This window comes from Brachyistius frenatus, unplaced genomic scaffold (genome assembly GCF_029030835.1).
Source record: "Brachyistius frenatus isolate BFR_SWC_R1_liver_20210118 unplaced genomic scaffold, ASM2903083v1 Contig_11, whole genome shotgun sequence".
NCBI lineage: Eukaryota > Metazoa > Chordata > Actinopteri > Embiotocidae > Brachyistius > Brachyistius frenatus.
The window spans coordinates 4,013,733-4,039,416 of NW_027210610.1; the positions used below are offsets into that span (position 1 = coordinate 4,013,733).

General features: G+C 40.9%; 3 protein-coding genes across 3 annotated transcripts in view; all 3 read right to left on the reverse strand.

Annotated features, from left to right (window-relative positions):
- The window catches only part of LOC138617029 (elongin-B-like), a 247,018-nt gene that overhangs the window by 61,857 nt on the left and 159,477 nt on the right, over positions 1–25,684 (reverse strand). The gene's annotated exons all lie outside the window — the stretch shown is intronic.
- Positions 13,993–19,067, reverse strand: kcnh6b (potassium voltage-gated channel, subfamily H (eag-related), member 6b). Its single transcript, XM_069691280.1, has 11 exons — positions 18,927–19,067; positions 17,679–18,104; positions 17,142–17,535; positions 16,748–16,947; positions 16,388–16,640; positions 16,093–16,286; positions 15,856–15,964; positions 15,279–15,536; positions 14,747–14,927; positions 14,432–14,636; positions 13,993–14,301 (listed from the first exon to the last, which is right to left on the reverse strand). Exons 1-11 carry the CDS (start codon positions 19,065–19,067, stop codon positions 13,993–13,995), a joined length of 2,670 nt encoding a protein of 889 aa, XP_069547381.1.
- On the reverse strand, positions 21,335–24,354 carry taco1 (translational activator of mitochondrially encoded cytochrome c oxidase I). The gene is made up of 5 exons (XM_069691619.1): positions 23,870–24,354; positions 23,656–23,762; positions 23,117–23,250; positions 22,403–22,565; positions 21,335–21,890 (listed from the first exon to the last, which is right to left on the reverse strand). The coding sequence occupies exons 1-5, from the start codon at positions 24,117–24,119 to the stop codon at positions 21,681–21,683; spliced, it is 864 nt and encodes a 287-aa protein (XP_069547720.1). The 5' UTR covers positions 24,120–24,354; the 3' UTR covers positions 21,335–21,680.

Genomic DNA, 25,684 nt, shown 5'->3' on the forward strand with positions numbered 1-25,684 from the left:
TTCTTGCAACCATCAGAATTTAGATCTGCCATTAATGTTGCTTTTACTCGAATACCATCTTGTAAATTAAAACTGCAAGCAGTGATATGCTCATATGATCCAGCGGGTCGGGGGCCGCCGGCTTCCCGACGTGCAGCATATTCCCGATCTCGATCTCGTTCCTTAATTCTTCTTTTAAAAAAAAAAAAAGAGCCTTTTTTCGACAGTTTTAACAACTTCAAAAACTCATGAAAGTTGGTGCCTGACGCATGTGCAAAGTTTCATGAGGTTTGGAGCATCGTTTGACCTTAAACATCAACTTCTTGTGTCACGGCAAAACATCAAACTTAGCCGCGTCGCCCTGGCTATACACTATACTAAAATGAGTTTTGGGTCACTTTTTGGACAACATGCATTATGCAGTCATGCAGTATGACTTTTTAAAAAAATAATAATTTTTTTTATCATATTTTGGACAACATACTTTGGATATTTTGGATCACTTTTTTTTTTTTGGATCACTTTTTAGAGTATGACCTTTTTCTGAACTGACATGCGGGCCTCAAGTTACTTCTCACTCAGCAGGCAACTGCTCTAACCAGTGCACAATGAAATGGACTTTTTGTTTGGGGGGGTCGGCGTCGTAGACTGCTGGACTATCTTCGGCGCCGGATAACGAGTTGTGGCAGGAGAAAGAGTTTCACGGAGTTCACTCAGAGCCTTAGGGTGAGGGTTAGGGTTACTGACAGTCTGGTTAACTCAACAGGTAAAAGAGTCTATTTCACCAAGGTTGCTATTAAGGGTTCAAATTCCACTTTGGCCTGTTGATGGTGATTCAACTTTTAGTGAAGTTGAAACATTTGAAGAAATTGAAAAAGTTTTGCATACACTACACATTACAGGAAGATGGACGGTGGAGTTATAGGTTGCAGTGAGCCAAAGATTTGTCACAATTGCTAATTGTGACAAATCTTTGGCTTTCATTCTGGTTAAAATCCAAATTTGTAGTTAATGCTCATCATTACCTCCAGAAATGTGAAAACTCAGATTCTTCCACTGCAGGTTGAAGTGCACAACAAACTGTTCCTGCCACCTAGTGATGGTGAGTAGAACTACAACCGCTGTGTTTCTAAAGATAAGAGACCCATGTAGGGGTCTGAATTCTTTGAATAACTTTATCACTTGTTTTTGTTTTTGTTTTTTCTTCCCCTGATATGAGAAGTAGTTCTCATCTTCCACTATTCTTTTTACTTCCTGCTGATTCAGTAAATACATAAATGTGGATATTTCGTAGGAATATGTAATACTCTGAAATCAGAACGTGATCCTGCTTTAGTGTCATGCAGAAGCAGTTCCATTTTTGTTGCATGCTCAAATACAAATACATTTGCAACTTGATATTTTATGTAAATTAACCTCAAGATATGTCTGAAAGAAAAAGTGGAATCCATCATATGTTTAATGTGAATGTGAATACTGTAGTTGAGGTTTATCTTGTGCATTTTTGGACTGTTATAGTTGAGCTTGCCACAACAACTCTAAACTAAATGCAATTCAAGATGTTTTGGTATGACATGCAGTTATTGTCTCGCGTAGCAACCCAATATCCTAGAAATTGCATGTATGTACTGTACAAGTAATTTGCAAATGCAAATACGCTTTGAAGGAAAATTAATGCTGCGCAGATATGGTTTTCTAGCAACATAATGAGGAACGTTGTGAATTAACGTGACTGGCAAGTTACAAAAATGTTGATACTGAACATATCAGTAAAATGTTTGTTGGCAATGTTTCTTTCCTGCCAAAATATTCAATCTTGCAATGTAATATCCACTCATAGTTGTTACTTAACTTTGGCCAGTCTACTAATCGTGTCAGCTGTTGTATGTTTGAGTTTAGCTGATGACAAAGCATCAGTTTTTGAAAGTCTTAATTTGTCATATAGAAAAGAGTATATACGTGGCAGTAGACATACCTCATATTTGTGTTTGAGTAGCCTACAGCTGAATGAGCTGCCGGTCACACTTCTTGACCTCTGACCTTTAACTTTACTGTGGCAAAGAAAGCTTTATTTTAATGTAACATAAGGAAGATATCTCTTCCTGTTGTAAACCAGTTCTTCTGTCAAAATCAAATCTCTTGTACCCGGAATTAACTTTATTCATTGTAAAAGAAAACAAAACAGTCCAGTCCAAGACTGGAAGATGATCCTCACTGTCAATTGCATATTCAAATCAGTATGTTCATAAAAGAAACAAATTGGCCGCATCATCAACATAACCAAAAACAGGGTCAGACCTTCGAGGTAAGATGACAATTTAACTGATCGTGAAATTATCAAACCACGTTGCATTTTTCTTTCCTCATGTAATCTTTCTCTTTTCTTTTAGACCGTCACTGATCATTCTTGGACTCTCCGACGTGTCACTTCAGGATGTTTCTCGATCCTCGCTCTCAGAATCTAACCTCCAACTTCAGCGACCCATCAGAGGAGATGCACGGACACTGTGGTGACATGATGGCAGGTGTTATGTTCTGGGCTTCTCTTAGTGGTCTCTGCTCTCTGGTTGGATGTCCTGCATGTGTTGCTGTTCTCTGGGAGCTGTTTCATCGACACAAAGCAGGAACCCCCGTCACCCCCAACGACGTTTTCATGCTCAACCTCACCATCATGGACTTGCTTTTCCTGTTTTTTGTCCCTTTTGGGTTGTGTAACTTCTTCCTCTGGGAAATCCGGTCCTTTCAGATGTTCAGTAACTTCCTGTCTGCGTTAAACTTGGCCGGAAGACCTCTTCTGACAGCATGTATCTGTCTGGACTGCTACCTGGCGGTGGTCCATCCCGTTACCTACCGCACCAAGAAGAGCCTGACTCCCCGGGTCCTCATGGCTGCTGCTGTGTGGACTGTCACCATGGCTCAGGGGTCTGCGTCCACAGTCATTGAAGAGCTGAATCACAGCGCCTGGGCCATGTTTGTGTATGTCATAGCGCTCCCCGTGATTGTCCTCTGCGATGCCTCCATCCTCTGGACTCTGAAGAAGTCCTACCGTGGAGGGAAAGACCTCCACCCCAAGAAGAAGAAGGCTCTCCAGATCATCACCAACAGCATGGTCATGACCGTCACCGCGTACGTCCCTCCAATGCTCGTATACATCCTCGGGCATCTGATTATCAGTGATGACAAAGAGTATGAATGCTTTTTAGCAATCCCCATCCTGGTTACCCCGACTGCAGGTAGTGCAATCATGCCTCTGCTCTATTTGGGCAACCTTGGGAGTTTGAAGAGGCTCTCCTGTTTGAAATGTTAAGGTTTGAAATGGTGAACCTTCTGTTTCTATGTTTCTCCCTTCATGTTTCATTGGCTCGCCATGGGATGGAAGGGAGAATCGCAAATAGCCTACTCTGTGTTTTTGGACAGTTATAGGCGTATTCAAAGAAAATAAATATGGAAACACATTGGGATAATAAGATGAAACAAACAAACAAATTTGGCCATATCATTTGATCATCCTTTGTTACCCAATGGGAGTATATTTATAGTCATCAATCTCAGGAGCCTCAGATTTCAACCCATTTTTAAGTTAGGGGTGTTTTGCATGCAGCCTTTAGAATCTGCAATATATACGATAGTTCATTGCACAAATACTGACAGACGCTTCTTAGCTGATGACTGAAATAATTGAATGTAGACGTAGTTCTTTGCACACAAAAGAGATTAACGGTGGTGAGAGTTGTTCCGTCTTGGACAGCATTGGTGTCAAGCAGCTGTCAGGATGCATAGAACTTAAAATCTGAAGCATCCAGATGTTTTTGTAGAAAGTAATTATTTTATTGAAACCCATGTATGTAACGCATTTCCCCAACACACATGTAACCACATATATATCACATACTAATATTCATGTATCTTGTTATGTTATGTTTGTTGTTTTGTTTTACACATTGTGTCTCATTACGTTATATTCCTTTTACAAACACACAAATCTGTATATAGATCTGGATCAATGTATAAAAATGGACTCCAACTATACTGCATATACCTGGATTATTAGAAAACTGCACTGCTTTTGCTTTAAAAAAAAAATCTGTGAAATAGGTGAACATACTACATATAACTTTCATATACGTTTTTTTTGTTGTTGTTGTTTTGTAGTCCGTATATGTATATTTAACAGACAGACCTGACAACACACCCTGTTGTATAAGGCTTCTTTAGACAAAATCATTTTATTATACTAAATACTCACTGAGTCGTATGTTGGAAACTACTGTATTTTTCCATCACACGTTATAGTTTTTCCGACATACATCTTCTGTAGCATGTTATGTAAATGATGTTTGCTTAGTCCTGCACACCTGTGTGAGTACAACTGTCATGAAAGATGATCTGCCTGCCTTCATCATTTACATTTGTAACATGATCACACACGGAGCCCCGTGTAATCTATTATGGAACAAGGTTTGGATTTTATGAAGTTAACCAGTAGATGAGCTTATAAACAGCAGAAAGACTCTCTTACCTGTTTATTGGAATTTTAATTTGACGTATAATATGTCAGATAAAAGGTGTAGTTGAAATGGTAGAAAGTTATGGAAGCCTTTTTTTTTTCTATACTGCAATGCTGAGAGGTTATTTTACTCTGATGTATTTATTGTGTGCATTAAAAAAGCCAATAAAGATTTCATGGCACCAAAGATTACAGATGTTTTTGAAAATGAAAGATTATGTTGTCCATAACTAAGTCAGTACTATTACAGCATGATCAGGTTCAAATGAAAGCCTGTACACTTCTTTCTATTGATGCTGATCAAAGTTCCAGTGATTATCGTGTATACAAAGCAGCCCAGAAGTAATTTTCCTCCCGTGTGCTCCACATCTTTGTTTGCTGGTCTTCATTATCATTTCATTTTATTTTGACTCCTTTAGTTGGTTTTAACTCGTGTGTTTTATTACTTTACTTCAACTATTGGTCTTATTTGTATTTTTTATGTACAATGGTGTTTATGCCTATTATTTCATCTTAACAGAATCCACATATTTTTTTGTGGCTGCAGCTTCCTCGATAGTTCATACTCTGTGCACCACAGTTCTTCCACCTGTAATTAAATGTACTATGTCCATAAAATCTACTTGCTTGATTTCATTTCCCTCTATTTTTCCTATCTTATTAGCATGTTGGGAGATGATGTATGCGGTGAGCCTCTTGAATGACCTTACTGGGATCATCAGTGTTCACCTGTTGGGGAGGAGCTACAGTTTACCATCAGGGATCACGAATAAAGCACCTTAGATCAACAACTTTATTGTATGTTTTTCCACAACTTTTCATCCCTAATCATAAAAAATAACATTCAACTACATACATAGGTCCCAAAAAGTACAAGCAAAGTAAGACTACATATTTCTTGATTGGTTTTCACACATTAGTCATTTTAACTTTCTTTTCATAAGTGAAAAACAAATAACAAAACATTAAATAAACATTTCAACTTTTTAACATATCCGTTCTGTTAAGTCTCTTCTCTCTTCTACAGCACTGATTTGACTGAAGGGAGAAGCTGAAGTGGAGGTGGCATAAACTATGACCTGCAGTATCCAGCCCTGAAACAGTCTAGTTTCCCAGCATTATACAGGTAGATTAAAGGCATGAAAACAGATCCTGATGATGAGGTGATGGTAATTGGAATAGCAACAGTGCAAATGAAAGTAATGAAACTGGGGATCAGAGGCCTCCCAATTATAAATAGAAAAACTGGTGGGAGGTAAGAGAAGACTGTCATGGCCAGGCTGTAGATGAGGGTATGGATGGCTCTTTGCTTCTGGGGGTGAATTTTTTTTCTGTCACGGTCAGATTTTATAAGTGTACGGACAATGAAACAATCACAGACTCCTATTATTACAATAGCAATCAGAAATATCACAGTGGGAAATAAGCTGTAGAATAAGTTGGAGACAAAACCGTATGCAATCCCAGAAGCAATTGTCAGAGCCCAAATGGTGGCAACCATCACAACCCTGGGAGCCAGGCTTTTCATCTTATGGTAAGTGATTGGATGAACCACAGCCAGGTAACAGTCGATACAGGCACAAGCCATCAGAAGGGGTCTCCCACATGTGCTGAAGGCATACAAGCTGTTCCAAATGGCTTCAATCGTCCATATCTGCCAGATGAAGTAGTTTAATAATCCAAGTGGGATGAAGACCAAGAAGGCAGCATCCATGGTGGCGAGGTTCAGAATGAAAAAATCATTTTGTGTAAAGGAAGTTCCTCTTCTGTATGTCTTAAACATCTCCCATAGGATGGCAATACATGAAGGAAAACCGACAACGAAACACAGCATTGTGCAAGTCGCCCAAACATACGTACTTCCTCCGTAACCCTCACAGTTGGGGGAAAATTGTTCCCAAACAGATCCAGATGTGGCAGAGTTGTTGGACAGACTCTTGGCTCGAAGATGTATCTCAAGCAACATTATTGATGAGAGCAGTGGAGAAAATACCTGAGAGACAAAAGTAAAGGCTAATACTTAAGAGCATAACCTCACAAACGATACACAAAATGCAAGAACCTTGCATGTTTAAATACAAAATGTAAAGAACAGTTTTAGAAGAAACTGAAGAATACTTTAACATTTGTCTGCAATGTTTTTTTGTTCAGTTTATCATTTGGAAATCATGAAATCTGCGAGTTGGTTGGTAAATCCCAAATGCAGACACTTACCTTTTTATGAGGTTTTGTATTGGTGTTAGTTCAGAGGTCCGAGTGCTGCCTCAACAAAAGTGACGAACATATGCAGGAAGTTCTACTTATATTTATATTAAACAGTCATCAAATTTTTGAACTAATGTCATGTGTCAGTTTTGCAAATCATATTATTTATGGAAAAGAGAAGACCCACAGAGCACAGGAGACCCATGGCGACACAATCTAATATCCAAAACAGGGTTTTGTTTGTTCACGCTGTTTCCACTTCTGACTTGACAGCCGGTGAGGTGTGTGATTGATCTTTATTCCACTCCTGACAAAAGAGCAGGTGCTGGTGGCTCTGTGAAGCTGTACTTTGGTGCAGCAGCTCACCCTCTTTGTTCAACATGTTAGCGCATTAATATTTGCACCTAAGTAGCCAACAGTTAATCAACTTCCAAAGTAATGAACAAGTTAAAATGTTGATGTAATGCTGGAAACTCAGAGGTCTTCAAAGTTAATACAATTCATCCCAAGGAGACCATGACAATCTGAGCCAAACCTCACCGCAATCTACTCAGTGGTTCTAAATACCATGGACTCTTGAGATCACAGTTGAGTCTTTATAAGTAATCACCTAGTGACTATGAACAAAATCTTGCGGCAAATCATCAAGTAGATGTTGAGGTATTCCACAAGATATGTTTCAATAAACATTTTGACTTGCTGGGGGCAGTAACAATGTCAAAGTCAGCCCGTCAGGTTCACCCACTGGGCACCATGAATAGGCCTGTCTGCACTATGTATGAAGCATTGGAGGACATTTTACTACAAACAAAAAATGTCAACCTGCTGAATCAAAGACAGGAAATCCCCAAAGTCAGAGGGATGTATCCTCTGAGGACCATGAGTATCTGTAAAATAAAACACATCATTAATACATCTAGAGGCATACATACAAAAAAAAAGTGATAATGATATTACCATAGGGTTAATAGGTGCCCTCAGAGAGCCAAAATCAAAACTGTAGGTCTGCCACATATCTGTCACAAAATCTAACCTTTAAATGAGTCAATAATTAAATACCAAATTTATTTAAAAGTAAAGCAAATATTAAAACTGCAAGCAGTGATATGTGGGCCCTCGCACGCTGCACGTCGGGGATCCAGCGGGTCGGGGCCGCCAGCTCCCCGACATGCAGCACGCGAGGGTCGGCATATTTCCGCTTGCCCTTTTAATTTTTTTTCTCGATCTCGTTCCTTATTCTTCTTTTTAAAAAAATGTGCCTTTTTTGGGCTGCTTTAACATCTTCAAAAAGTCATGAAAGTTGGTGCCTGTCGCATGTGTAAAGTTTCGTGAGCTTTGGAGCATCATTTGACCTTAAACATTAACTTCCTATGTCACGGCGAAATGTCAAACTTAGCCGCATCGCCCTGGCTATACTGTCTTTTTTTTTGTATCACTTTTTGGACGACATGTTATAGTATGAGGTTTTGGTTTTTTTATATTTCGGGTGACATACTATAGTATGATTTTTTTTTAATCACTTTTTGGAGAATGACCTTTTTCTGAACTGACATGCATACCTGAATTGGGGATCGAACCCAGTTACTTCTCAGGCAGTCTTTGTTAGACTTTTCATACAGATTCTCAGGTTAGAAATAGTCCCCGCTGCACTGCTGCCTTCAAAGGCTTCTTGTAAACTACCCCTTTAAATCTGTTTTGCAGGTGGAAAAAAACGTAGCTTTAAAAAACAAAATAGCCTATTTTTTTTATAATGGATGAAAGAAGAACATAAATACCGTGGCATAAATGAAAGCACGTGAGTAAAATTGAATTTAACTGCCATTTTATAGTTATTACTCTTATTTTTTTTTTTTTTTTTACTATTTGATAAGTCTACACAAACTGAAGAGATTTCAAACAGTCAGCAGCACTATGTATGGCGGAAATTTCTCAGAAATTCAGGTATCAAAACTCTCTTTTCTCCAAAGACTACTTGGTGGGCTGTTTTTCATAGAGTGATCATTATGATATTACTGTTTCCCCATGAAGGCAGCACCAGCAGTCTCTGACGCTTATCATCGTTGATTTATTCTCCTAGGATGGCGAAGGTATATCCCGCCCTACTCTGTGTCTTATTGACTTACCCTGACGTTGTAACCTTACATCTATCCAATCATCACTCGTTACGCCTAAACCTAACCAATCCAACCAATAAAAAAAAAAAAAACGAAGGCAATGAGTACTAGCCAATCACAGGTGGAGTAGGGCGGGTCATGCCGTTGCCGTCCTAGGAAAACATTCATCCTGCTGTCGCAGCCATTGCAGAGACAGGACGTTATTTAAAAGTAGGCGATTGCTGTGACGCGTTCACGGTCCTCTTTTGCTGCTGGTAATTAGTCAGCTTCCCGGTTCCGCCTGGCGCTCGGTAGCTTTGTGGAGCAGTACAATGACAAGGTAACTTCAAGGAACACATCCTGCCCTTGATGCTGCTTCGTGGCATTAATGGTGACACTCTGGTGCACCTACTGTATTTTACATTTAACAGATGTAAGGAGTTTTACTTTATATATCAGGAGCGGGTTCTTAGCCCTCCTCCTCCAGGTCTCCTGTCAGAGTAACTGAAAGTGATGGTTCACATCATCATAATATACTGGCCAATTTAATGTGGGTAATATCTGAAAATATATGGGATGTTTAAATTGGTATACATGAGTGCATGTAAAGCTGTGAACATATGACTGTTCAAAATGTGTCAGTAATATCAAACTGCATTTATTGAATATTTTGTGATGATTGGAGGGAGCAGTTTGGCTTCATTTGAAACATTCTTTGTAGTAAGCAAAGATAGCATCTTATATATAGATATAGAGTACTTATAAATAGATAATCAATATATTAATCAATTATAAAGTATTTTTACTTAAAATGTATTGATCCTAATTACATTAGGATGTTTGATTTAGAAAACCAAACATGTTTTTTTTTTTAAACTGAGTGTTGAAGATCATTTTTATTTCATATGGAGCCTCTCTTTTTCCCAGTTTATTTCCTGTCAGTTAATGTCTGTATATTTCTTATTGTGAATCCTCAGGTGGTGATCTTAGACGTGCGGGTGCCATGAACTCCGGTGGCCAGACTCAACAACCACAGGGCCTGGACGCCGCACTCCTGCTGTCACGTCTGTACGGCAGGTGAGCAGCTTTTGCTGAAAACACAGCAACAAGTTTGATTGCAGTCTGACAGCTTCACCCGAAAAAAGTATTATCTCAAGTATAAACACCATTGCAGTAGCTGACAATAAGCACCAGAGGGAGCCATTTAAAAAAAAAAAATTCTGCATGAGAATTTAGTGTGTATCAGTACATACACAAGTTGGGGTAAAAAAAAAAAAAAATGGTAGGGATTGATTTCTCTTTTAATACTCAGTCTGAAATTTCCAAAGTCTACACATGGAGCTTTAAATACTTAATGAAGGTCATCTTTTCTTTGGTTAATTATCAAGTTCAGTGTTTCATGAAGTGTGTTACAGTTGAAGCGCCCAGCCTCACCTGAAACAAAGACCAGTTACACATTCGAGGAGATTATTACACGTCAATGAAATGAACCTGCGGGGAAAAATAATCACTCAATAAAGGCCATACATACAAAGACAAAAGAATCTGTTAAGGCTATCTTCTAAAAACAGAATTGATCACAACATGTATCAGGATCTGATAAAATTATGATGGCAGATGATCAGTTACATTGGATGTTTATTTTGAAGGTAATTCATGACAGCAGAATGCGTAAAGTTGAGGAGAAAAGAGAAGAGTGATCGAGGTTTGCACCTTTGCCGACCAATCTCTTGTGAGGAATATATTGTTCCTTTCTTTTTTCATCTTTTCCCAGATCTTAAAGTTCTTGTAGGCAGTATTTAAAAAAAAAAAAAAAAAAAAAAGTTGTGTCATTGGTCAAAAATTCCAATAACTTTTCAGCGTACTGTATTTTAAGTGGTCTGAGAGAACAATCACTGGTCATTTCAGAGAGGGAGCATCTGTTCTATAAATACAGATGTGCTCACGTTTTGTCAGATGTCAAATAATTCAATGGTGGAAATTCCTAGAGACAAAGTTGCTATTCCAGCTCTGCCTACAGCTAGGAAACACTGCCCAGGGGCAGGTGGGCAGATAAAGGACAGTTGAATTGCGTGCAGATATTAAATTCACACTAAGTCTGTGCTTGTCTGGTGGGAGGAGCTTCAGGCAGAGAGGAGAGGGAGGAGTTCTGCAGGAGGACTTCATTTTTTTAAATGATGGTGTTTAATTTGATGTTTTTCTGTCTTACTGAATCAGATAACCTGGTTAAACATAGTTACCAGAATCAGACCAGTAAAAGGTAGTGTTTAGACACTTTACTTTCTTCCTGTCTAAATAAGTTAAATCGATTCAGATCGAACTCCCTCCCTTCGTCTCCGTCTAGCGGACGACCACCAGGCTCTAATCTGGGACATCCAGTAGTTGCCACGGGCCATCGAGGACCCTATACTGGCCTACACAGCCGAGGGAGAGATCAATAATATCCAGTGGGATCCACCCAGCCGGACTGGATCGGTATATGTTCCAACAATTGCCTGGAAATCCTCAGAGTCTGAGCTGCAGTCGACAGAATTGAGGCATAAAACAACTCAAACACATTCTGAGTGGGATTTACAAGATGACATGACTTTGTTGTGAGAAAGTCTTTGTTTGTGAAGGACGGAGGAACATTCAGTTTGTGCTCCTACTGGCTTCATGTTTATGCAGATGATGTGTGTAAAGCTTTTCTTTAACTTAGTGAGGATGTACATTACAACTTTTACAATGTGGAAAGCAACACTTGACTTTGTGGTACAAGATACCCAGAATAAGAAAACTGCAAAAAACGAACAAAAACAAGTATAAGTCTCAAGAAACCGAAAGACTTTTCCTTGTCAAATCTGTTGTCGTGTAGAGACATGAGAGTTCATAACCTTCAAGCTATTTGCACGTCTGATAGACAAATAAGCTGGTCAGTTACTCTTGTTTTTATACGCTACATAGTGCATTTTGTATTGTAGCTTAAGCCATTATGTCATTTTTCGATATACATTTTTCTAATGCAGTTTAACCGTATTTAAATCTGGATCGAATGTGGTTAATGTGGATTCAACTGGTTGTTTTTTTAACTTTTTTAACTGAATATTATTTGTGAAGTGAAAAACATTTCTGCTGTGATACTCATCAGTCCAACAGTTTACTGTAGTTTGCTATTATTAATTGTCCATATTACAGATTTCGTGGTCATTTCTGAACCAGCAATTTTATTCGTAGCAACATTAGTTTATTTTATACAGAAATAAACATCCCCTCACAGGAAATACTAGATTAAAAATTTAAACAGGAAATACAAGACGCAGAAATGAAAAGGAGTCATATTTGGAGCAATTGTTTCACTTTGGGGCCATCATAAATTCAGAAAATCAATTGTTCAAAGACCCATCTTCACAAAGTGGAAACAGATCAGGGAGGTCCAGTGAAGTGGCACCTAAAGTACTGTATCAGTAGCAAATATTATAGAAATGCCTGAGATATGTTTGTGGGAATTTTGAAAAATGTTATTGCGTAATTTGTTGACCAGAAAGCACAACCAAAAGTGCCACACTATATACATGTTTTGATCACAATTCTCCAATAACCAAGCTCAATGGATATTCATGAAAATGTTTGAGTAATCTGTTTTTGTAAAACAACAACAAAAGAGATCTGCTCATATATTGTCATTAGATTGTGGGATACAGACTCATTTGCTTAGAAGTGAATGGTTGATACCACCCATCTCTGCATCCTAAAAATGTATTTAAAACCAGCAGCTAGGATGGATTATGGAGGATTATGTGCCAGTCAAGACAAAAGCTTGATCAAAAATCATGCCTTTATTCAATCAATCTCTGTGAAACAGACACTCAATAGTTTATCAGCATTTTGTATCATCAAAGACGGGTGTAGGATCACTCGTATATAAAATGGAACACAATGTATTGTGGGATTGTTTGTGAACTACCATTATGAAGGCTCGCGTTCAGAAATTGCCGATCGCCATCTTGCTAGCTAGTGACCATATTTGGACGAGCTGAGAGAAGCAAGTATGGATCTGACTCCATCTGATTGGAAACCCGATGACACTACATCCCTCTCACCAACAGTGAAATCCTGACTGCACAGGCACGCCAATCAAACAGACACGCCCCCAAAAATATGGCTTTTTGAGGCCTATTTTCTAATTAATTATGGGATTATTTTCAGATGGACCGCCAGAAAACTAATAAGAAGGAGTGATTTTAGCTAACAACACCAAACACTCGTGGAAAATTTTTATTGACTTTGTATTTCAAACCTCGAGCGGTCTACTCGCTGGTATTGCAGCACAAGGCACTATCGCATTGGCCTAATTTTTTCGGCCCTGGAGCTGCGTTCACTTTTGTATACAGTCTATGGATGCAACCAACTGAATACCCATCACCTTCCCTTCCTTCCCCTTCCAAGTATTTGAGAGACTCTGACGTGAAACTAGCAACAAATGTGATTTGTCTTTTCCGGGCTACTGTAGAAAAATGCCAGTGCAGCATGATAGACTCTGTGGAAGAAGACCCAAATCCTATGCAGATATTAAGGACTCGTTCTAACATAAGGAAATCACAACAGTTCTTATTCTCAGGTGATTATACTTTAATGAAAATATTGTATCCCATTTCTGCCAATAGATCTCCCTAAATTTGACACCAGAACCTTTAAATCTTTGCAAAAAAGTTTATTTTCCAAAATGTGGAACCATTACTTTGCTCTCAAATAACAATATTGGTAATCGCCTGACAACGTCAGTATCAGTCAGGCTCTGGTCTTACAATATGGTAGAAGCTCTGTCAGAGAGGGAGATGAATTACTCAGGATTTAAACAGGATCAGGATTAAACTTCACACGACAGGGATGGAACAGCAATTCCCTATATTTACTGAGCTGGTGTGTTACAAGAGGACGTAAAAGAAGAAAACAAAAATTGATTCCTGTGCTCAAAAAGTGGCAATGATCCATTAAAAAGTATGATAACTGTATTGCATCAATCATTTGTTCAAATGAGATGAACTCTTTCAAGTATTATTCTGTCGTCCTTGATGATGTGTTATCCTGTGTCAACGTGGAATGGAAATCCTTGCTGGCCACCATTACCTGATTTTAACACAACTTGCTGTCTAAATGTGTTATGATAATTGAATCTGCAGACAGACTGGTCGTGTGTCTTTACGGAGCAGAGAATTGCTGTGTGGAAAGTCACACTTGCTGTGAGATGACAGGCAGCACCGGGTCTGAGAGATGTTTCTGGATCTCAGCCAGTCCTGCGTTGAGGTCCAGGTTCCCTGGTAGCGATGGGTAGCGGAGGTTTCCACACAGCCTGGAGTTCGCCATGAGGGAGGATTTGACTGCTGGCTGGGGCAGCTGAGGAGTTAACCCTGTATGGGTGTCAGTTTCGGGAGTTACAGTCATGAACATGGTGTCATCAGACGCCCCAGTCACATGGATACCGCTGGACAGTGACTCCTGGGACTTCTTGGGGAATTTAAGGTCAGTCTGGGACGAGCTCTGAAGCGAAGAAATCACAAAGGCTGAGATGTGACAGCATGCTGCATTTGTTTTATTTAACAAAGACATCAATGTCCCAAGAGGGTTGGCCAAAATGAATTTTCCAGTTTTTCTTGGGAGAATTCCTTACCTGTGTGGGGGCCCGGCTGTCTATCTGATTGGGGGAAATGGGATACATGGTGCGCAGCAGTGGATTCCCAGTCCCATACAGACCGGGAGAATCAGTAGGGAGGGTAGTAGATGATACAGTGCTGTAAGCTGGAGGAACAAGAGCGATCTGCCTCTGGAGAAGCTGCAGAATAACATTAATGTCTGCCGCCATGCGAGTCTCCAGTCTGGGGAAGGAAGAGACTGAGATTAGGAGATTGTGAAAATAGCAGAGGAATGTTGATGTGGCTCTTAAAGGAAGCAGCTGAGATTAAATAGTGAGCAACAGTAAATGCACCTGTTGAGTTGTGAATGCAAAACTTCAAGTCGAGACTCAAGGTCACTGGGCCTCTCTTCTGTGAAGGCTGGTGGGTGGTATGAGTTGCGTACAGAGGCTGATCGCCAGGTGCGACTGGAAAACTGTTGTGGCTGTCGCTCTGGCCAGTAGCTATACATTCCCGTCACATTCAAAGGTGAGGCTGAGACCAATATAAAGACATGAAATTGTTGGAAAATCTTTACCCACATCATTTGAATAAAATAAGTAGAGATTTACTAAAGGCACCTTGTGAGGTTTTGGCCACTAGTGGCAATGTAGAGCAATGCTTTGAAGGAAGAAATGCAGAAGGTGTTTCTATAGCTATAGGGTACACAAAAAGCAACCAAAATCATGTCGTTTTACAAGGATCTTAAACGTTCACGCATCAGTCAACAATACAACATCAACAGCAGCGGCCCATCATATCATGTTTAGAACATCTGAATTTAAGGTAAACACACCCTGTATGCATGTTGAGGACAATTTTCAATCAAGACTCATTTCTATCTACCTTGGTGGCCCTGGTCCAAAACTGCATCCCTCCCCATTGAGGTGCCACTTGGGGGCAGCAGCTGCACGACAGAGGGAGAGTAGTCCTGTCTGGCATCCTCCGGAGGGTAAAGCTCTACTTTGTGGGCAAGAGGCCTTGCCAGGTCCTCACTTGACTGGGAACATGGGGATCCACAGCTACAGCGATCATCCCAGTGGGCCTGGGGAGGTGAGTGACGGAAGGACTGAAGGCGGTACGAGTCTTCGTGGTCAATTCCATCTGCTCAAAGGAAAGCAGTCATTCGTGATTATACCCAGGACATCAGGAGACATCTAGAAATCACTGTTGTCTGATTTCCAACCCCGTATGAACTTGAGCAGAACATTCAAATTCTCCCTACTGACAATAAGAGCCTATCAAAAACTCGATTTGTTCATAATCAATTAACTGATGGGTTCCGTTACTGACAAAGTTTAAACCCTACGCCCATGCCAGCTAAAAAAAAGACACACTTGAACATTGGAGGCAATAAAACACAGAACTTATCTGGCCGGTCAGTGTCACAGGTTTAGTGACTATTTTCTGCTACATATCTCACCTGGCCTAATTCGGCAGTTCATGGAGTGGATTCTGTGTCTTGGTTTGTGGCGATATCCACAGTCATCACCAGAATCATCAGTTGTTACTATTGGTGGCACTTGATCAGCCTGATGACCACAGGAAACAAATCATATTCGTCACATAGCCAAAATGACTGAATACCACGCTATCTGTAGCATTAAGTGCCCTTTCACATCTCAACATTTGTCTTCTTTAAAGCCAAGTGCAAACGTACATCTCTCAGGTCACAAGTTATCTCCAGGTTCCTGCAAAAGTTGTCTGCAAAGCTCGGGTAAATATCCAGGATCTCAAGCAGGTCGTCCCTCGGGATGTGGTGCAGGTCACAGTAGGTGATGGTGTACACATCTGAATTGGACTTTCCTGGATCATCATACAGGTGGATGAGTTCGCCAAAAATGTCATTATTTCCTGAAAGAGGATGAAGAGTTTTATTCAAGACGCTTTCTGAAGAATGGTTCTGGGACTTCTTTGAGAAACCAGTCAAATTGTCTACAGTCAGATAGCTTTACCTAATATGGCTACAACCACGTCATCCCTGATGACCTGGATGGAACCACATGAGATGAAGAAGAGAGAGTCGAGGATGTCTCCATAGTGGATCAGAGTGTCTCCTGGAGGAACGTGGACTGTCTTGAACCTCATGGCTAAGGCACGCAGACACTCTTGACTGCCTCCACGGAAAGCCTTGCAGTTCTGTAGCAGAGATCGGTTCAAGTGCAAACAAATGTCTGCCTGCAAAGACTCTGGAAATCCTTTCATCACCTGAATTAGGGCGATACAAAGCCATCAACATATCAGGGATTAGATGTAAATCGGGAATACTGAACAACCATGTTACATGGGTAAGAATTGTCATGGTTTTTACTTACAGCATTCATGCCGCTACCATTGGTATAGGACCAAGCATGCTGAAAGTACTCCTCGAGCCTTTGGCGCAAACTACCTGGAATCTGGTGGAAGCGAATGAACTCTTTGACCCGCAGCATCTGGGTGTGATAGCGGGTTGTACCAGAGTAAAGCCGCTGGATGATCGCAGCTACATTCCCAAATATGCTGGCATACATAAGAGCTGAGACAGAAGCAAAAATGACAAAAGGCACAGGTTGTGGCAGTGATAAATATGCTTAAATGCAAATTATGAAACAGGCTGATCTCTTGTTCTATCTATTAAGAGACTGTACAAAAAGTACTAGGGAGGCTGTAAAGCCCGTTTTGCCATCCCAGTAATTTCTACACAGTCCCCAACAATGTTATTGAACTCACATCCAATGACCATGACGCAGATGGAGAAGATCTTCTCAGAGTTGGTGTTTGGAGAGACGTTACCGAACCCCACGCTCGTCAAACTGCTCAAGGTGAAGTACAGCGCGGTAACGTATTTGTCCTTGACTGACGGACCAGAAGTGGAGTCACTGTCGTTGTATACCTTTCCTAGCTGTTCGGCTAGGTTGTCCAGCCAGCCGGTCTCTGTGTACGGCCTCTCCACAAAGCCAATGGCGTACCAAATGCAGGCAAGCCAATGGGCGATGAGCACAAAGGTGCACATGAGCAAGAAGAGGACGACGGCCCCATATTCGGAATATCGGTCGAGCTTTCTTGCCACGCGGACCAACCGCAGCAGCCGAGCTGTTTTTAGTAGGCTTGTTAAGGTTGCCATCTTTGGTGTTCATCAACAACAGGGAAGATCATTGTTAGGCAGGATTGGATTGGCTTTAGAAAACGTAACTTTAGAATCAATACAACTTTGTATTTCTGAAAATAAGTGAATGAATAAAATTTGCAAAAGAGCAGATTTCTTACCTTGTCAGAACCAGATATGAATATGAGAAGGTCAAAAGGGATCGCTGCAAACAGATCAATAGGGAACCAGCCTTTGATATAGTGCTTGACTATCCGGCTCGGCTGGGTAATCACCTCGTCGTTTTGATCAACATATGTTGTTCGAAGGTTGATGAGTATATCCACAATAAACAGCACGTCCACCATGAGGTCCGCCACATTCAGAGGGTTACATGTGTAGCCACAACTCCTCTGACGTAAATCCCTATGTTCATCCAAGAGGAAGGTAGCTGAGTAAGGAGTAAACACAGCTGTGTAGAGGACCAGGATGAGAATAATCCAGTCCCAAAATGCCTTGAAGGGACTGTAGTGAAGCAAGATCCACCACGTGGTCTCTGGCACCTCAAGTTTATATTCAAGCAGTGCATCAGACTCGAGAGAAAGTACCTAAGCATAAAGGCATAAAGAATGCATCAGTATGCAATTATTCTCACATGAACATTTACTCTTTATGTTCTATCTCGTGGAAATTGGAACATTTAATGGTCACTCTTTAGTGCCATTTTAATGCATAAAAAAAAAATTTCTCCCACAAGTCATATAAAAAACATGAAACTGCAACTCTTCTTACTTCGATTAACCTTTTGGTTTAAAATGAAAACAAGTACATTCTGTGAAAAAAAGCCTCAGTGTTTTCATAACTTTCTCTTTGAACTCAAACTAACTAACATGCCTTTCTAGAAGATGTATTGTTTTGACCAGGTTCTGAGTGGAGGCAGCATTCTCACCAACCTTTCAGATAGATGTCTGAGATACAGAAAGATATATCTATTAGATCAGATAGATTAATAGATTATCAGATGAACAGACAGAGAAGAGTCAAGTGACCCTTTTTTCATAACCACCTCACACCCTCCCACAGAGGCAGTGATGCAGAATGCCGAGCCTCAGGGCTCAATGTAACTGTGTTGTTCACACCCATGAGGAAAACATCCAGCCACCAAACCACCTACTGATTTTTCCACTAGCAGTTTAATTAACGGCTGTTGTCCATCATGGAAATTTCCTGGGAGTCTCTAAATTTTTTTGGGAGATAAAAACATGGTAACTGTAAGCTCTTTGATGATGGACTGAAGCTGGCCAGCAGTAAATTGGGTGGCGAATGACAAAATGTATTCATTCAGTGCTCTTAAATTGGACTCTCTGGCTCTCGCACAGCCAGAGACTGAGTGCATGTGAGGCTCTCGCCCCCCCCCCCCCCCCCCATACCTGTGTGACCTCTTTGACGTTCTGAGTGCAGTCCTTCACCTTGGAGGGGCTGAGCAGCTCCATCCTGGGAGTTGGAGGCGAACGGCATTCAGGGCTCCTCATTGCTGGTCCCCCACTCTTCATAAGGTCGGAGTCAGACATGAAGCTCCGCTGGCTTACAGATGATTAGACGCACGTATTTTTGTTTAGGCCAAAGAGATCCTATGCTAGCTTTTTTTTTTTGTACATTTTAGTTCATTTTCTGGAAAGACATTTGACTTTCCTCAACTGTTACTGCAATTATAGTATTCAAAACACTGTTTGCTACATTATTGTACTCACTTTTGTTTATAATCAATTTGCCTCAGTATGTTTTACTGAATGACAAAATAGGAACTTCTTAGTGATGTTTAATATACTATACTCCCCTTTAATAGATTCGTCGCAGCTTTGATTTCCCAGAATGCCCCTCCCAAAATACTCTGCCCCCAAATACTGGATAGTGTCAATACTTCTTTCACAAAGTGTTCGTGCACAGAAAAGGCAGCCGTTACATTGTAGAAAAAAAAATGCCTCGCTAGTGGATCACAAATTAACTAAAAGTGAATAAATACAACATACCTGATTTGCACCACAATGTCAGAACCTTGTTGACCTTTAACTCTCAGCCATGAATCAAATATCCATCCTTCTGAACACCTTTGTAGACAAATGCATTCAAAAATATTCACTCTCCTCTTTCATATTCAGGCAAACACAAATGTTTTCGCTGTGATGTTGCGGATGTCAGTGTTGAACCCTCCACTTCTGGCACTGGGCTGAGGACTGGCCTTAAGCTCACGTGTTACTGCACAACATTGGCCACCACTTGAAGCCAATCAACGCCATGCTATAGCTGAGAGGAACTGACAGGAGAATCGATGGCGAGCATTGATAAGAGAGCGAATGGGCTCAGAGCCATATAGCTACTGGAATTCCCCGTTAACATCAAAGTATCATTTCACTGTTCTTGTAGGTTGTTTGGTAGATTAGATCTAAGATCTTGTTCAGACTGCAACATAAAAAAAATATGCAGATGATGTGGTGTTGTAAAAAATAAATACAAAGTAAGCTGGCTGAAGGTATAGTACCCGCTCGATGTTGCATGCATACTGTTAATGTGGGATCTTATTGACCGCGATGTTGACACTAGGGGTAATACGAAGGGGTGATGACTTTGGCTCAAAATGTCCTTTCAACATCTGTATTATTTTTGTTTTATTTCTAATAAAAATATATATTATTTTAATATTTAACTTTTACAAGAGGAAAATCTCAAGCTGATTCTGTAAGTGAGAAAAACAGAAGTCCTCCTCCAATCAGAAATATGCCCTGTGTATTTACACTGCTCCAAAAAAATAAAGGGAACACTTAAACAACACATCCTAGATCTCAATGAATGAAATATCACAGTTGAAAATCTTTATTCATTACATAGTGGAATGTGTTGAGAACAAAATAACATAAGAATGATCAATGGAAATCAAAATCATTATCCCATGTTGGTCTAGATTCAGAATCACACTCAAAATAAAAGTGGACAGTTTGAGCAGAAAATGCACATTAGTGGCCTGCTGGAGGTCATTTTGTAGGGCTCTGGCAGTGCTCCTCCTGTTCCTCCTTGCACAAAGGAGCAGATAGCGGTCCTGCTGCTGGGTTGTTGTCCTCCTACAGCCCCCTCCACGTCTCCTGGTGTCTCCTCCGTGCTCTTGACACTGTGCTGACAGACACAGCAAACCTTCTTGCCACAGCGTGCATCGATGTGCCATCCTGGATGAGCTGCACTACCTGAGCAACTTCTGTGGGTTGTAGACACCGCCTCATGCTACCTCTAGTGGTTAGGGCGCTGGCAAAATGCAAAAGTGACCAAACATCAGCCAGAAAGGACAAGGACAGAGAAATGGTCTGTGGTCACCACCTGCAGAACCGTTCCTTCATAGGGGTTGTCTTGATAATTGCCTCATTTCCACCTGTTGTCTGTTCCATTTGCACAACAGCAGGTGAAATTGATTCACAATCAGTGTTGCTCCCTCACTGGACAGGTTGATTTCCCAGAAGTGTGATTGACTTGGAGTTACATTGTGTTGTTTAAGTGTTCCCTTTATTTTTTGGAGCAGTGTATAATGACTCATATGTGCAGATGTTAACACTAAAAGGCTGTTTTCAACTTCTGCTGGAGGGATAGTTTCAGAATTTGTGGCAGCACACCTAGTTTGGAAGCCAAATCTTGGTCCAATCTGAATCTCGAACCTGAGAACTGACTTTTTAGTGAAACAAATCTGAAAACATATCGGCATATGTGTAGATTTTGGATTATGACAGATAAGAAATGGATGCAATTTCAATAACAGAAGATGTAAAAACATCAGACACAAATTATTTTATAAATCTGGAGCGGGTCTGGCATTTTATTTTAAATTCTTCCTTGTTAACACACAAACATTCCTTCCTCCCTCAACTCTAAAAAGTAAGATTTCACTTTGGTAGTATGTTTTCACTAAAAAGGGACTTCCCAGGACGTCTTTCATTCCATTTAATTTATCTTTTTCCCCCATACAAACAGCATCGAAATGAGCGAAAGACTTTCATCCTGATAATGTCTGTTTTTAATGATGACATGCAGCAGTATCACCACACACTGATTTACAAGGTCTAAGTTGGAAAATCCTTCGTCTGTGAAATCATATATTCCACATGTACGATATGCAGTGTCCACCAAGTGTCCAGAAACTGTGCTCAGCTGTCAGCCTGGATGTTGTCCCACACTCGAACTACATCTGGACGGTCATTGAGGGCTTCTATTAGAGCCGAAGCAGCATCCAGCTGGTTCTGGTCCACAGACGAGTGAGTGCGGGGAACAAACTCCAACCAGGCAGACGTCACCTGGATTCCCAGCTCCTCCAACGAGGTCCGGACCTTACGCAGCTCCGTCATATCACAAATAAACTGAAGAGAAAGAAACAGATCGGGCAATTAGTTTAACTGTGGTGACTTATTGTTATTTTCCTTGTTGTTAAAGCCGTTTTGTCATTAACAGTTTGATACAACGTGAGAAAAAAAAGATTATTTTTTTTAAATAACTTCTCAAAATCAAAGTTAATATATAATTCAAAATCCAATGTATTTATTATGCGGTTGTAGTTAAAGGTGATGTAACGCTGAACTGCATTATATTGATATATTTTTATCCCCCATTTACATACACCAGGGAGGCAGACTATTAGAAACACCTCAGAATATAAAAAGAAGTTTGAAAAATAATGACAGAATGAATAAAACAGTGCTTTGGAAACCACAGTTGGGATTGTAATGGCTATACATGACAATTATCGATCACGTGCATCTCTAGAAGATTTAAAATGCTTCTCATTTGGATTACATGATTCACCTCAGTTTGAAGAAACTCCATTTATACTCGCTGAATTTCTAACAAAGTTTTTCACAGTACGCCGTCTGACCTTCAGGAGGGGCTTCTCCTCCTCATCCTCAGTCTCCTGGACATCTTCAGCTCCGGCCTCGATGGCCAGCTCCAGAGCTCTCTCTGTAGTGACGTTGTGACCCGGCACCACCACCACCCCCCTCCTGTTGAAGTTATGACGTGCTCCGTCCGACAGCATCCCTCTGAGGGTGAACGCAGAGTTACATTTCTCATCCGATTGGTCTTTTGTACGTTTATCTCTCCGTCAAAAGTCCCTCACTGACTTAAGTCTAAATGCTTTATCCAAAATTTCCTATATTGCATCTCGCTATTGTCTTTTATTTGTGATGTTTGTATCCGTGTCAGCAGCTTCTTGTCCTGCATCATTTCCTCTACAGTGAAACGATCCAGCATAATGTAATGAATTTATCTACTATTCACAGTATGTACAGAGACATCTGTTGATGCCTTAACCTTCCATCATCAGTTTACAATGATTCCCTGCACTACTGCGAAACCTAAATTTCACTTCATCCTTTCTGATCCTCTCCAACACAGCGCCATCTTGTTTTATCAGTTCTTTCACTGTTAAGTTTTTCCTCAGTCATGTTTGGCGTTACAGATATTTTCAGGTAAACCCCTCAGAAGTGTTATAAATAGTATTTGTGTACAACAGGTGGTTGTTTAACCACCAAGCATCAGGCGTTTTGGGAATTCCAGCAGCACAGTTAGAGTAAAAGAAGCCAGTCCTAACCCGTTCTTGATAAGCAGCCGTTTGAGTTCCTGGTGAGTGCGTGAGTTGTTGTCAGTCAGGACCTCGATGAGCAGCAGACATCCACCGGGCCCCCGAGCTTCAAACATGTGCTGGGACGCTGGTTTAGCCTTTTCCTGTAAAATCAAGAGAGAAGACATGAAGGATTTTTGACTTCGTATTAAACTAGCTCATTAATGCAAAACATCTTGTCAACACAAATTCTAACTATATATTAAAATACTGGCACTAATGTCATGTGGTAATCTGTTAACATGCTCTCGGTACAGACAGGTATGTCTGGGCAGACAGATATGTCACTAAGAACTGAATTTGAATTGCTCAACGTGACACATTATTTCAATTTAAACCATTTAACTTGAAAAATTACATTGAAAAACTGAATCTAAACGGCATAATTTGAAATTGAATTTATTAGTTTGAAACTGAATTTCTGTAAACTATGACTGTGTCAGAGACTAGTGAGGCTTTTTTATTCGATTTTCCACTCATGTATCCGTGACTGCGTGTTGTCACCCCACCGCGCTCTTGATTGCAGCATCTATGGATGCTTTAGGCATGTTCTTGATCCTGCACTGCTCCACTACGTGGGCTAAGTTCAGGTTCAGCTCTGGGTTCGATCCACCTTCTGTAGATAAAAAAAAAAAAAAAAAAAAAACGCACCTGAATTCAGCCAACAAACCGACAACTCAATTATGAGATGAATTTAAAAAAAAAAAAACACTCCCAACTCACCCTTCACTGCTATTCTTATCATCAAACCGAGCTTCATGAATATCCGTCCCCTCGCCTCATCTTTAGGTCCCTTGATGTGCTTGACCTTCGACCACTTGTTATGTCCGGCACATAAGGCGGAGCACAGCTGCAGCGTCCTGACGGGAGCGGGAGGAAGACCCGACTCCGCCGCCGGTAACCTGCCCGTGGCAGCGGTCAGTGTCGAGGGGCGCACGGTCCGAAGAGCCCTCGGCAGTGCCAGCCACGCCATATGCCCTTCACAGACGCATGCACCACAGTCACCCTGCTGTGCATGCGGGGCAAAAGACGGCGTGTGGCAACCGAACCGGAAGTCTCCGTTTGCAGGTAAACGTCACAACATATACATTTACATGAGGATAAATATAACGGCTTGAAGTTTTTTGTTTTTTTTTTAAACCTGCAGTTTTGACAAGTAAAGAGAGCACGCAGCTGCTCCTGTCCTTGTTTAGAAAACGGCACTTCCTGGTTGCGATGTCGTCAGAAAGGAACCTATCAAAATAAAAGCTGTTTTCTAAAAATCCTACTTTTACAGTAAGAATTTACCTTATAAAAAGTATTTTAGCCTGCAGATTATGTATATTTGATTTAACCTGAACAAATACATTCAAAAGTCTTATTTTATTATTATGGTTGTATTCCCCCCCCCCCCCCCCCCCCCCCCCCCCCCCCCCCCCCCCCCCCCCCCCCCCCCCCCCCCCCCCCCCCCCCCCCCCCCCCCCCCCCCCCCCCCCCCCCCCCCCCCCCCCCCCCCCCCCCCCCCCCCCCCCCCCCCCCCCCCCCCCCCCCCCCCCCCCCCCCCCCCCCCCCCCCCCCCCCCCCCCCCCCCCCCCCCCTCTCTCTCTCTCTCTCTCTCTCTCTCTCTCTCTCTCTCTCTCTCTCTCTCTCTCTCTCTCTCTCTCTCTCTCTCTCTCTCTCTCTCTCTCTCTCTCTTTTGTTTTTAAATATTGAACCAAAAGTGACTTGGAAATGGTAGAAAGTATATAATTAATTAATAACTATTTTACAACTAAGACCGTTTAAAATAAAGATTTTGCTGTGCAATTAAGAAATTGAAAGATGTCAAGACCGTTGTGGCCTGCCATATATTTTTGACTTTGTAATCCTATCTAAAATTCCTATTCCAAAATTATTTTAACTCTATAACCCTGCTTTTCCATAGTATCCTCTGTTTATGTGGGAAAATAATCAAGTACAATTCATGTATTTAAAATAATTATAATATATAAAGAATCAATAAGGGTAGGTGTAAATGGTATACAACTAACAGCAATACCAGACTGAATACATGTTTGATAGTAGGGTCCATCTTATTGGCATAAACAGAGCATCTGGTCTGTATCAATGGCCTCTAAAATCACAGAGCGTGGGAACCAAAGAAGAAATGTTGTTCTCTGGCCATGGAAGAAATATGGAATCATACTGCTTCCCTTTATAATGATGCCGTATAATAATAGCCCTACGACCCAATAGTCCAATAACATTTATTTAAAAGCCAAAAACAGACTGGATATACTGAATTTCTAAATGATATGCAAACACATGCATGTGGGGGTGAGGAGGAGGTTGGGGCTCAATATTTGCATACTTTTCAAAAGAACAGTGGGAAGCAGAGTCCTCTGTCAGCGGGGTTAGGAAGACTGTGGTTAAAGCAGACAAGTGGAAAAACAGAGACAAACAGGATGTCAATCAGATGATCACTCCAGGGGAGCACAAAGAGTTAAGTGAATGGAAGCCACAGCCAATCAAGGCCAACCCATCTCAACCCAACAGTCTGAAGAGCTGTAAAAGGAGGAG

Excerpts from the sequence above, each read along its gene's own strand:
- kcnh6b (XM_069691280.1), bottom strand. The coding sequence starts at position 19,067 with ATGTCTGACTCCGACCTTATGAAGAGTGGGGGACCAGCAATGAGGAGC. Across the intron at positions 16,287-16,387 it reads CGTGGTTGTAGCCATATTAG|GAAATAATGACATTTTTGGC; the intron begins GTAAAGCTATCT and ends ATCCTCTTTCAG. Across the intron at positions 15,965-16,092 it reads TAACTTGTGACCTGAGAGAT|GCTGATCAAGTGCCACCAAT; the intron begins GTACGTTTGCAC and ends TGTGGTCATCAG.
- taco1 (XM_069691619.1), bottom strand. The coding sequence starts at position 24,119 with ATGGCGTGGCTGGCACTGCCGAGGGCTCTTCGGACCGTGCGCCCCTCG. Across the intron at positions 23,763-23,869 it reads GATAAGAATAGCAGTGAAGG|AAGGTGGATCGAACCCAGAG; the intron begins GTGAGTTGGGAG and ends TTTTATCTACAG. Across the intron at positions 22,566-23,116 it reads CGGCTGCTTATCAAGAACGG|AGGGATGCTGTCGGACGGAG; the intron begins GTTAGGACTGGC and ends GTTCACCCTCAG.